This window comes from Vombatus ursinus, unplaced genomic scaffold (genome assembly GCF_900497805.2).
Source record: "Vombatus ursinus unplaced genomic scaffold, bare-nosed wombat genome assembly UNPS02009918.1, whole genome shotgun sequence".
Classification (NCBI taxonomy): Eukaryota; Metazoa; Chordata; class Mammalia; order Diprotodontia; family Vombatidae; genus Vombatus; species Vombatus ursinus.
The window spans coordinates 3308095-3321460 of NW_020949696.1; the positions used below are offsets into that span (position 1 = coordinate 3308095).

The 13366-nt window shown below is 52.2% G+C and overlaps 1 protein-coding gene across 1 annotated transcript in view; it reads left to right on the forward strand.

Moving 5' to 3' along the window:
• Positions 1-2046: 2046 nt before the first annotated feature.
• The window catches only part of ONECUT3 (one cut homeobox 3), a 48766-nt gene continuing 37446 nt past the window's right edge, over positions 2047-13366 (forward strand). The window contains exon 1 of the mRNA XM_027853052.1: positions 2047-3175. Coding sequence (XP_027708853.1) covers positions 2047-3175 — 1129 coding nt within the window. The remainder of the gene's footprint in view (positions 3176-13366) is intronic.

A 13366-nucleotide genomic window follows, 5' to 3' on the forward strand; every position in this document is an offset into this window, starting at 1 on the left:
AGAGAGAGAGAGCTTTGTTTGGCAAGGCATCTAGGTGAGTGGTGGATGCAGGAGGTGGCTCAGATCCAAGTTCTCTGCAGTATCCATTGAAGCCTAGAGTTACCCAGATCTACCTTACCCCAGTGAAGGGGGGTAGCCAATCCTTAAAACCACCAAAGGTCAGCACAAATAGGACTTAAACACCATCTAGTCCATCCCCCTTATTTCATCAGAGGGAAGACTGAGGCCCAGAAAAAGAGAATGCCTTGCCCAATGTTCCCTTGTTAGAGATCTGTCGGAGACTTAGAACCAAGGCCAGCACCTTTTTCTGGCCCAGCAGCCCTCAAGACGATTTGAAGATGCTTCCTTTGCATTACCAGTTAGTTATGTGAACATTACAGGAAGATGGATTTCTCCATTAGTCTTTAAGAATGGGTATGATTCTGTGCCTTTATGACCCAGTCCAGAGTATGGACATGGACCTATAGATAGCAGGGAGGGTTAGAAGTGCTCAAAGGGGGTATCTTTAGAGGCATCTTTTGCCCCTATATATACACAGTACACAGGGACCACAAATATATCTAGCCATTTCCACACAAAATATAGACACATGCATATAGAAATACAAATATTCACAAATGCACATCCACATATATGAATGCTAACACAAACTAACACCCATGTCCACACACCCACAGCTTTGGCTGGGGTAAACGTGGGGGAAGCTAAATAAAGGAAATATCCCAATGGCAGAACTAGCTTTCCACAAGCCCTGGATGTCCCAGATGCATCTAAGCTGCAGCCTCTAGCATCTCAATCAGACCCTCATCCTCCAAATTCTCCTCTCTTCATTTACCAATCCAGCACGGACAGAGATACCGACACACACACACACACACACACACACACACACACACACTTGAACCCTGGGAAAGAAGGTTAGGAAGGTAGAGACCCTCCTTGGCCCATCTTGCAGGGGGAAAACACCTGGAAGCTTATATGTGTCTTTATCAATAGATGTGTATGTATGTATATATCTGAGTACAAGTATGCAGAAGCAGCTCGGACACAAACATCACACATTACTGTGTGTAACACTTAGGGACGACAGGTCGAGTCTATGGGAAAAGACGTCCAGGGAGATCGGTGCCCCTCTAGACGAAAGAGCGAAATCCATTCTAATCCTCTTTGTCTGTGAATCCCGGAGCACACTGTGTCTCTATCTGTCTCCCCCGAGCCCACCTTTCAAAGGCAGAAGCACACACAAACACCCCTCACTGTTGAGGGTTGAGGGTTGAGATTCGGGACCCTGGATTCCTACACTGAGCAGCTAGCCCTGATTTCCCTGTCCGGCAGGAGTAACACACAGCCCGGGGTCTGATCTGGGTGTGGGGAGGAAGGAGCGAGAGTCTTGCCCACAAACCCCAGAAGGTCGATATTTTTTTTTTTCAATTCTCCCAGTTCTAGTTTTGCTTGATGTTCTAGGAGTGCAGGTGAGTGGGATAAGAAAAAGACAGACAGAGAATGGGGGTGGGGGTGACAGAGAAGAGGTGGAGAAGAGAAAGGAGAGAAATACATGAGACTTGATAGAAACAGAGAAAGCAAGCAAAACGAGAGAGAGAGAGATTGAGAGAGAGAGAGAGAGAGAGAGAAAGGGGCAGGCGAGCAAGAGCCCTGATGAGCTGGGAGCTGCTGACGTCAGGCGGCGCTGGCTGCGAGGCTAAGGCTGGCGGGCGGTCGGCGGCCACATCGTTTTCGGCGCTGGCCGGGGCGGAGCGGGCTCGCTCGCAGCTGCATCCCTGAGCCCCGGGGAAGCGGGCAGGCGGGCAGCCAGCGGCGCTGGGAGGCTCGGGCCGGGGCTGGGGGGGGCCAGGAGGCCGGAGCATCGTGGCCAGGGGCCGGGGGCCGTGCCCGGGGGCCCCGCGGGCCGCGCTCTGCCGTCGCCGCCGCCTGCCAGTGCGCCCAGCCGGCCCCATGGAGTAGCGGCGGGCGCGCCTTCGGAGGGCGGCCAGAGGCGGCGGCGGCGGGGGGGGGGCCGGCGGGCCGGCGGGAGGCCGGCCGGCCGCCATGGAGCTGAGCTTGGACAACCTGGGCGGGCTGGCACATCCGCAGGCGGCTGGGGAGCTGCTGAGTCCAGCCCACGCGCGGCCGGGCCCACACCGCGGCCTGGTGGGGGGACCGGCCCGGCCGGCTATGGTATCTGGCGTGGCCTCGCTGCTGGAGAGCGGCGCTGCTGACTACCGGGCCGAGCTGGCCGCCCCGCTGCACCCAGCCATGAGCCTGGCCTGCGACTCACCCGGCCCGGCCCTCAGCCTCAGCGGCTCTTACACTACCCTCACGCCGCTCCAGCATCTGCCACCCATCTCGGCTGTCTCCGACAAGTTCCACCCGCACCCACCCCCGCACCCACACCACCACCCGCACCCGCACCACCCCGCCGGCCCCCCGCCCCACGGAGCCCACCCCCACCAGCGCCTGCCCGCAAACGTCAGCGGCAGTTTCACCCTCATGCGCGACGACCGGGGTCTGGCTTCCGTGGGCAATCTCTACGGCCATTATGCGAAGGACGTGCCGGCTATGGGGCAGCCGCTGAGCCCGCTAGCCAACGGGCTGGGCCCCCTGCACGGCGGACAGCAGCCGCCGCCCCCGCCGCCGCCGCCGCCTCCGCCCCCTCTGGCGACCTACGGCACCGGGCCGCACCTGGCCGGGGAGAAGATGTTGTCCGCGGCCGCCTTCGAGCCGCACGCGGCCATGCTGGCCCGGGCTGAGGATCCTCTGGGCCGTGGCCTCGGGGCACCCGGAGCTGGTCTGATGGCGCCGCTCAACGGGCTAGGCGCGCACGGGCACCACGCGGGTCCCGGGGGCAGCACCAGCGGCGGGGGGGGACTGTTGGCCGAGCGCGAGCGGCAGGCGGCGGCGGCCGCGTCGGGCTCGCAGGCGGGCGGCTCTGGCCAGGTGGAAGAAATCAACACCAAAGAAGTAGCGCAGAGAATCACAGCAGAGCTGAAGCGCTACAGCATCCCCCAGGCCATTTTCGCTCAGCGCATCCTGTGCCGCTCGCAGGGCACGCTCTCCGACCTGCTGCGCAACCCCAAGCCCTGGAGCAAGCTCAAGTCCGGCCGCGAGACCTTCCGCAGGATGTGGAAGTGGCTGCAGGAGCCCGAGTTCCAGAGGATGTCGGCCCTCAGACTCGCAGGTAGGGGGCCGGGGCGGGTGCAGGGCGGGGCGAAAGGGGGACCCGGAGAGTCCCAAGCATAAGGGTCCGAGACAGGCGGGGGGATGGAGAGGCAAGGCTCGGGCAGGAGCCGAAACTCCTAGCTAGCACTGGGACGGAGACGGGGAGCGCACAGGGAGAGGGTTTGGCAAGGGCTGGGGAAGGGAAGGAAGGCTGGGTTGGGAAAGGGGAACTCTAAGGCATACAGTCAGGGGGCTGGGATCGAGGACTGGGCAGGAAACGCTGAGATTCACAGGTAGGCAAGGGGGCCGAGGCATGGAACTTGGGAGCAAGTCAGGGGGCTGGGGAAAGGAGTCGGTCGGGTACTGTGGCTGACAGGTTCAGGAGTCCGGGACTGCGATCAGAACAGGCGCCTCGTAAGTCCGGGAGACTGGCGGAGGGGAAGGGGATGAGGTGGCTAGGCAGTGAATCCCCCCCTACATGCCCCGTGCTCCCTAAGTGGAGTAGACTCCCTGGATGGGAAGGTCTCCCTCCCTTTTCTCTATGGCGCCCTTCCTCCCACCCACCCCCCTGGATCTGTCCGGCCCCCCACCCAACGCCGTTCTCTCCTGTCTTCTCCTTTTCGACTTCAAACTGAGAGACTCAGTTAGAGCCCCACAGAGATGCCCCGGGGTGCTGTAGGCCAGAGCTGCTTGGGAGAATTGTATCGAGATGGGCAGGGGGGTGAGACAGAGAAAGGAGGCAAGCCTGGCTATCCTGAGAAACTCTGGACCGGGGAATCGTGCGCTGGGGTGTTACTGAATCATTGTGGAAAGAGAGGTCTGCCGGCGCCGCGTTTTAGCCTGAGGGCTTCCCTCTCCCTAGCGCCTATCAACCCTACTCTCCTGGGCCTGGCTCTAAAGGGTTCACTGCCGCTGTTCTCCCCAATCCCCACCCCCTCATACTCCCCTCCATCGATCCCCTGGTTCCATCGTTTCTATACAAATGGCCCCGGCTAGCAATCCCCACCCCCAGCCCTCCGAGAGCGGAGCCTTCTGGGGCCTCCCGAGGCCGCCCGGTCACAGAGCCCCGCGGCCAGCGGCAAAGGTCAGAGGAGAGCCCACGAACCAGGGTGGGAACAGGACAGCTTCGGGAGGGAGCCAGAGAGAGAGGACCCCCAAGTGCCCAGAGGATCGACACACAAAGACAGGCACGCCAGGCATGAACCCACCAGGGACACCCATATGCATCTGGAGTCGCCGACGCCGAGGCACACGTGTAGACGGTGTGTCTTTGCAGAGCCCACCGATCACATACACTAGAGTCAACCTTAGATACAGGTCACACACGCACACACATACAGAGAGAGAGAGAGACAGACAGAAAGAGAGAGAGAGAGAGAGAGAGAGAGAGAGAGAGAGAGAGAGAGAGAGAGCTTTCTCTTTCTCCCTCTCCCCCACCTCTTTTCTATCTCTATCTCTCCTCCTCCTCTAAATCTTTCCGTCTCCTTTCTTTTAGTTTTTTCTTTCATTCTGAATATCTATGAATCTGAATATCCCTTCTCTTTGTCTGCCTTCCTTCAATCTTTCTTTCTCTTTCTCAGTCTCTCTGAATCTAAATTCAGCTGAATTCTCTCTCTCTCTCTCTCTCTCTCTCTCTCTCTCTCTCTCACACACACACACACACACACACACACACACACACACACACACTCACACATACACCGGGATCCCGGGAGAGATTTCCCCGTGGTCAACAGCTGGAGGCAACATCTGGCCCCAGTGACTCCCCAAAAACAATCCCGCCCCAGGCGACATCCTCAATGGGCACCTCTGGGCGGGGGGTGTTCCTGCAGTTCTGATCCCTCCCTCCTCCGCCCTCGAGGACCTTGGGCCAGGGGACCCGCTGGGAGCTGGGGACAATAGCCGCAGCTCTGCTCGGCAGCCGATCGATGATTGCTCGCAGCTTGCCCTGTCTCTAGGCCTGGGTGGGGGGCGGGGCCTGCCTTGGGTCCCGAGGACCCAGGCCCCCCTTGGATCAGAACCTAGCCCCCCCCAACAAATGAGGCCTAGTAGGACTGGGGGGAGGACTAGACTTTCTCTAACCTGTAAACCCCCTCAGCATCACCTCACACAAATACACACATATGCACACCTCATATCCCTGTCCAAACCAGGAAATATAAGAAAAGGGGCAAAGAGAAGCTAAAGTTGACTCGAGGTGTAAGAGGAGATCTCTCCTTCAATACTCTCTCCCATTGCTTTGTTGGAGGACGAGATGCTCCAGTCACTAATATTCATGCCATTATTCATACAGTTAATTAATCTATCGTAATTATACAGATAGAGTTTGTAATAGCACTCTCGATCTCCATTACATATTTCATCACAGTGTATAGGCTTTATATTAAATTGGTTAAAAATTAAGTTGTGCATTATATACTATGGGGCACGTTAAACCTTTGCATTATGCATTATGTTATAGATTTTAAAATATCCATGACATTCTGTGTCCTTTAATAGAAATTACATATTACTTCGCACTCTACTGTATACTATATATTACATATCACACTTTTTTATATTCTATATGACATAAGATGTATTAAATTCCACAAACATTTGCTGAATTCCCTGTTTTGGAAAAAAAAAATCATTACATTTTTATATATCCCACATTGCCAAGTCTCCATGGTACTGGAGCCTCAGAATGGAAGGAACTTTAGAAGGTAGAATTCTACATTGGAACGGACATGAAAGTATGGGATAAAACGTTTGAGTTAGATGGCTGCGTAGAACATAGGATGTCAGAGCAGGCAGAGGCCTTATCTCAAAGAATGTTAGAGTTGAAATGAACCTTAGAACGTAGAACAAAGAACGTCGGAGTTGAATGGCCTGCTCAGAACACAGAATGTCGGAGCCCTTACGAACTTAGAACATAGAACAAAGAATCTTTGAGCCAGAAAGGATCTTTAGAACGAAAAATGTCAGAGCTGCGAGGACCTTTAAACATAATAGCTCATCTAGTCCGACTTCCTTGTTTTACAGATGAGGAAACTGAGCTTCCCCCCGCCCCCTCCAGGGGAAGGGACTTGCTTAGGCTTACAACATCAGTCGTAGATATTATGAAGACCCAGTCCTAGAAAACGTGTTTAAAATTAGCTATTGTGCGGGCTACATTCGTTACATCCCTTGTGACACACACTCTCACGGTCCACACGGGAACCTCCCTCTCTATCAAACTGTTGTTATTCGTCGAAGACCCGGGTCCTGGCTTCCCGAATCTTGGACTCTGCTTACTCTCTTCAGGGTCCCCAAGCCTCGCAATCCCTGTTTTCCGCAACCTGGGATCCGAGCAGAGTCCGGAGCGGGCCAGGAGTGCAAGGGCTCAGAGCCCTGGGCTAGGGGGACCGGGCTGCAAGACTGCAACGCGCGGGGGTGGCTGGTAATTAGGCCCCGCGCGCCATCCTTTAGTTCCGGTCAATGCGCTATTGAAAAGCAGTTAATAGAATGCAAATCGCTCTCGGCTTTACGAGGCCCGAGGAAATCGAGATTTAAGCGCCGCCACGGCCAGAGCTAGCCCATCCGGAAGCCTTGAGCTGGGGGTAGGCGCGGGGGCCGTGGCTGAGGGTTCATGGAGGTGGTCTTTGGACTGGGTGACCGGTTGCTTTATCTCCAGCCCGAGCACAGGGCGGGAACAGGGACAGAAATGCAGACAGCCGCTCCACCGCCGCTACCACCAAAGGGGCTGAGGGGGGAGGGAAAAGAAGAAATCCTGACAAGAGTGGACCGCAGCCTTCGTCCTGACCTGTGACCCATTCCTTCTCTCCCTCCAAGTAGACCACCCAAGAAAATAAATCGCATCCTTGGTAAGACTGGCAAGGCTTCAGATATTAGCCGAGTTCTGGGGTGATTGAGACTTGAGCTGTCTAGTTCCCTCGCTCTCACTCCCAACGCTACACACACTCACACACTCACACACACATACGGGGTAGGCTCTTGCTCCTCTACCCTCGGTATATGCTGGCTCGTATTTAGGGCTCCTTTTCCCTTAAAATTAGACAGGCAGAACCTCCCTTGGGCCTTGGGTCTCTGAGACCAAGCCTTAGAGACAACAACTAACACTGGCCTAGGGCCCTTCCAGATCCAGTATCCCTCCCTGCTCCTACACTCCTCTCTAGGCCCTCTTGCCCAGAAACTCGAGAAACTAGGAAGAGAGATAACTGAGACAAAGACAGGAAGATGCAGCAAAGGAAGAACGACGGAGGAAGAGAGGCAGAGGAATAGAAATAGATGCACAAACAGACACGAAAGACCGAGGAAAGGAGACAGAGGGAAAAGACAGAAACCTACCAAGGCAAAGGCGGAGGATAGACGAACTGAAAAAAAAAGAGAAAAATGGAAAGCCGCACACAGTTAGCCCCAGAGCCAAAGACAAAAGACGAAAATGAGGAAAGGGGGAGGGAGAAAGGAAGGGAAGAGAAGGGAAGAAAAAAGAAGGGAAGGAAATAAAAGAGAAGAGGTGAGAGCAAAAGCGAGGCCTTTTCCCGCAGGCTGGCTAAAGTGGGCACATGCCACCCGCACAGCCTTACTGGGGCGAGTAGAGGTGAGTGGTCGAGGACTTTCTCTCGCCCCCCGCCCCCACCCGGGCCCTCTAGCTACGCCTCTGGAGGAAGAGGTGGGGATTCGAGAGGGCAAAAGGCCAAATCCCTTGATTGGCCCCGAGGGCCCCACAGGTTCCAGGTCTTCAGTCCTTGTGAGTTGGGCGTGAAGCGACCCAGGTTCCTTCCGGAAGGTGAATGGGAGAACAGATGGAGCTCCTTGGGTAGGGTCGAGGTAGGGGCGGACCGCCTTCTGGAGGGCGCAGGTCCCTTGTTCCAGACTTCCTGGGCCGTGTCACCGATGGCTGGAAAAAAACAGTTTCATTCCCCTCCACCACCCCACCACTCCCTCCCACCCCCCACTTAGGTTAGCCTGAGAGCCTCGCACTAGCGGAGTAGACCTAAGGGAAGGAAAGAAGAAGCAAAAACACTACCAATCTTCTTGCACCCACCTCCCCCAATCCCGGATCAGGCCTTTCAGGCTCCCGAGCTTCCTTGAGTATTCGGAGCAATCTGGATCATCCAGTTCAAAGGTGTTGGGGCTCTTGCGGTCGCTGTAGTTGTTTTGATTTAGCTGTGCCCATTTCTTTGCCTCAATTGCCCTGCGGATGAATTCTGGCTGTGCAGAATCCCAGGCCAGCGGCGTTTGCTGTGGCCCAAGAGTTTCCCAACACTAATCACTGCAGACTCAGGAAGAAGGAGCCCTGTATTCCGAACACACACCCCCACACCCTCGACACCATCTCCCTGTGTGAGCTTGATCAAATAGCTTTTGTTTTCCCTTCTGGGTATTGGGGTGCTTGGTGAAATGGGGATCATAATAGCTAGCCTTTACATAGTGCTCTAAGGTTTGCAAAGCGCTTTCCATAGGTTAACTTATTTGGTAACTCTAGCAGTCGTTAGGGTCAATAGGATAAGAAAATTCATAAGAAAGCACTTTGGAAATGATAAAATTTGGTAACAGATGTGTGTGTGTATGCCAGGGGCTGGCACATCTGCAAACTATAAAAGCTTCCTGGATGGAATGGCGAAGAGGACCCGTGGACAAGGACTTAGCCTGAGCATATGGAATTGTTTCTAGCTAGGATCATTTCTTCCCTTTTCACCAAAATGTACATAATATAACAATATAATATGGGCCTCGTCCATCCCCCACCCTCATTAGGGTTAGATCCATAGATGCTCTGAGCAGAGGAGGGTTTGTGGAACAGAAAATGGTAGAGCTGGAAGGTGTCTTAGCTCACCGAATGTCAAAGTTAGGAGAGAGCATTGGGAATATTTCTGTTCCTCCATTTTACACGTAGAGAAACCGTGGCCAAACTCACACATTGAGTCAGTAGCAAAACCTCAGCTAGAACCTCCATCCCCACTTTCCTATCCTGCTTCACCCCACCCCACGTCTCACCCCTAAACGGAGTCTCTCCCCGCCCCCTCCCCGCACTTCCCATTCGCTCGAACTTCCTCTGTAACCCGGTCCCTTTGCAGATCCGATCCAGCACAGACTCGGGGCCTCCTTTCCGTGATTACATTTAAAACAGTAATTATATGGAAAGTGGAATTGGTTTGGGGTGGGGGGGAGGGCTCCTTCAGGCCGCAAAATCGATAAATTCGAATTACTATCTCTAATTCATCACCATCACGCGGATCGATCGTGCTCGGCCCGCTTCAAATATTGTCGGAATTGCAGCTCCGGACTCAAACTATTTTTGTAACTGATCAAAATCTAAAATATAAAAAACAAAATCCGTGATAGAGGGAGGAGAGAGGAAAGCCGCTCGGGGATCAAGCCCTGGGAAAGCTTGAACCAAGCATTTGGGACCCTCTGCGGTCTACATCTAAGCCACTGGGGTCAGGCTGGGTCCCGAGCTGGCTGCGAAGCGAGCGGAGTCCAGGTCTACCAGAGGCCGAAACAACAGATTGGTTTGGTGAGGAGAAAAGTCCTTCCAAAACTGCCTGTGGAAACAGAAACAAACCAACTCCATTCTCTCGTCAAATCCATCCACGCATGGATTAATTATTATATTATGTAACGGGACTGGTCCATAAGAGTATATCATATCATAGCATATATTTACTTATGTCTGGCACTTTACAGTTTATGAAGAGGTTTTTTGTTTGTTTGTTTTTTAATCCATTTTCTGAGTCGCACAAACAAATCTGCGAGGGAGGAAGAATAATGGATTATTATCCCATTTGACGGTTTAGGAAACTGAGATCCAGAAACAGGAAGTGACCGAACCTGAGCAACCTGACTCCCAGGTTAGGATTCCTTCCCCTGCCTCACAAAACTCTTCGATTCTAATTTTATTAGAGATACTATGTATGGAAGGGAAAGGGGAGGGGGACTAATTTGTACTGGCCTAGAGGCACCGACTTTGGGACCAGAATCCGGAGTCTCTTCTCGAGCTTCGGTCTCTTTGACATAAAGTTGTGGACATAAAACTGAGGTTGAAGAAAGGGGTTGGCCGGCGGATGGAAGGGGGGCGGGGGAGTTAGTGAGGGGAGAGTTGAGACATAACGGAGGGGGGAGCAAAGAGAACGAAAGGTAAAAGGAGGGACATAGATAAAGAAGACAGAGAGACAGAGACGGCACACAGACGGACACAGTGAGAACAGAGTGGAACGGACAGAAAGAAAAATACAATCCTGAATGGAGACAAATTTAGACAGAAAAGCGAAAGAGAAAAGGCTGCAGAGGCAGGTAGTAGCTAAGGCATGCATTTTCCAGATCGAAATGTCCATCTGGTCTGGTTCCCTCACTTGCTTCTGGGACTCAGCCCTGTCACTGGTCCAAAATGCCCTTGGCCCTCTTTTCTTCCCATAAATCTTTGGACTTTCCTTGGCTGGGCAGGATACAGGCAGCTACAGAAGCTACATACTTTATACCTCCCCTAAGCAGGAAAGGGTTGTAAGACTTTGGATTCTGCACGTTTCTTTCTGAGTTTTCCTTCTGCTCTGGTTCTTTCCTTTCTTTCTTGCTCCCTCCCTTTCTTTCTACCTTCCCTTCTCCTTCCTTTTATTCCTTCCCCCTTTCATTCTTCCCTTCCTTCTCCTCTTTCCTTCCTTCCCCACATTCCCACCTCCACCTGAATAGGAGACAGGTCAGTCCACCTATGCTGCCTTTGCCACCCTGGCTTAGGGCTGAAGAGGGAGGAGAGCCTGAAAAAGCTGGGAGTGAATTAGTGAATGCACAAAATACTGTCCTGTGAACACTATATTGAGTCTAAGATACACTCAATACACACACACACACACACACACACATAGATTGCTTTAGACATTCACACACAGTGACACAACACACAGAAACATATAGATGCACATCCAGTTTTAGACACAGTATACAAACACAATATACTCTCTACAAAGGCACATCCACCCTATGGATCACAAACCTAATCTTAGGTGAATGGTTCTACACCCATGCAAAGGAAACACAGCTTTGGAAGCCCATAACCTCTGCGCAGCTCCATTGGCCCGTTAGACAGATGTATACCCCACCCACTCTGATGACATCTATGTCCTTACACCCAAACATGAACCCTCAACACAGACATGTCCACAGTCCTAGACATGCTAGACAGAAATCTGCTCTCCACAAAGCCAGTCTGAAGACTGGAAGGTTTCTCTTCAATAAAACTGTTAATTCTTCTTTAAAATGGAGATAACAATAATGAGAGTAAACTTCACAGAGATGTAGATTCTCTGCTACCTAAGGGTTAAAAGTATCAGGCAATGTGGTACAATGAGTGTAAAATTTGAGGGCAAAGGAGAGGGGTTCAAATTCTGTCTTTACACCCTAGTTCATGGTATACTAAGATACGTACTGACTTTAGATACCAGGAGAGTGACAATATGTTCGATCATGGTCCTCTTTGGATCCCAGTTACTCCCTCTTTTCTGAGCCTCAGTTTCCTCCTCTTTAAAATGGCTACAATCATAGTTGTACTATTGACCTCACAGAACTGTAGAGGAAGAGCTTTGTCAATCCCGAAGTGCCGTAGAAATAGGCTAATTACCATTTGGACGTTAGCAGTTAAGATACAAATGATGCATTTGAAGTCAGAGGATAGGGAGGTATAATCCCACCTCTGCACCTTGCTATCCAAGTCACTTCACCCCTCTGGGCTTCCTTCATTCTCATCTTTAAAATGAGGGTGTTGGATTTGGTCACCCTCTCTTCCAGTTCCAGATTCTATGATCAGAAGATGTTCTAAGGTCTCTCTCAGCTCAAACATTTTCCATTCTAGCTAATGAACCAGAGTATATTAGTGCACGGTGATTGTGCAAGATTATGAGTCTGTGGTGTGATAGTGAGGGTGTGTAGTGTATGTATTCAGGGGGCTAGCCCCTGGACAGCTGGAGGGCAGGGGGTTGGGGGCTTCTGCTCAGACTGCTGAGGAATTGGGGTCTGCCAGAGCTGGGGCCTGGCTGCCTGTGTCATTGGCCCACCCAGCAGCGGCTGTGCTCTTGGCGAACCGATCTGGAGCCGGTTTGAACTGAATCTGTATCGATCCCCCTCCTTGCTTCATCTTCTCTGCTGCTCAAACTAGTCCTCTCCTCTCCTAGCCCAGCCTTACTCCTCCCTCCTTCTTCCCACCCAAGCCACCCCACCCCCCACTTCTCCACTCAGCCCTAGACTGAGAGCAATCCTGGCTGCCTTTCTGAGAGAAGCACTGGGGAGCCTGGAATCCCTGCCCAAAGCTCCCTACTGGACAATTGGGAGACATTAAGAATCCCCTCCATCCAGTCACCTCCATAAAGAAAGTTCAACCTTTGCCCAATGGGTGGGAGAGGAAACCTACCATTCTAGTCAGTCCTGGCCTCCCAGGGAGTCTCTCAGGTACTACCAAGGTGTTTGAGAGAGGTGTAAGCCTGAGCCTGAAACTGGGGTTAGAAATAATGCTTCTTGGGCAACCAGAGACCCTGGGGACCCTGCTGTGTGACCACAGCTAGGTACTTTCAGAAAACCCGGAATGTCAGAGCTGAAAGGACCTTTAGAAATGAGAATATTTTATCTGAGAAAGGTCTTAGAGTGCAGAATGTCAGAGCTGGAAGGAATCTTAGAACGCAGGCCTCGTAATGCTAAAGCTGAAAGAGACTCTACAGGTTAATTTAATGGCCACACCCTCATTTTACAAAGGAGGAAACTGAGGTTCAGGCCCAAAGTCACAGAACTGCTTCAGTGATTCTTTTTGTTTCCTCCTCTTGTTAAACAAGAGGATTGAATGAGATGGTTTTAGACTTGGAGGGTTCTTCTAGAGCCCGTAATTTTACTTAAACACAACTCATAATACCAGTTTCATGCGTGTATAGTAAGTATTAGGATGAGAAAACTCTAGCAATGCTCAGCAACTGTTCTGCATTTTGCAATCTTAGACAGTTACCTGGGTCAAGTTAATTGGCTCACCTAGGGTTACACAGCCAGTATGTGTCAGAGGCAAGACTTGAATGCAGGTCTCCCTTTCCTTTCTATGAGATGGGCTTTCTGCCCACGACTTCAGGCTGCTTCTCATATATACAATAGCTTCTGTCAAATGTTAAGTTATATACAGCTAGCAAAAAAAAGTCCTCCAGACTCACATTCACACACACACACACACACACACACACACACACACACACACACACAC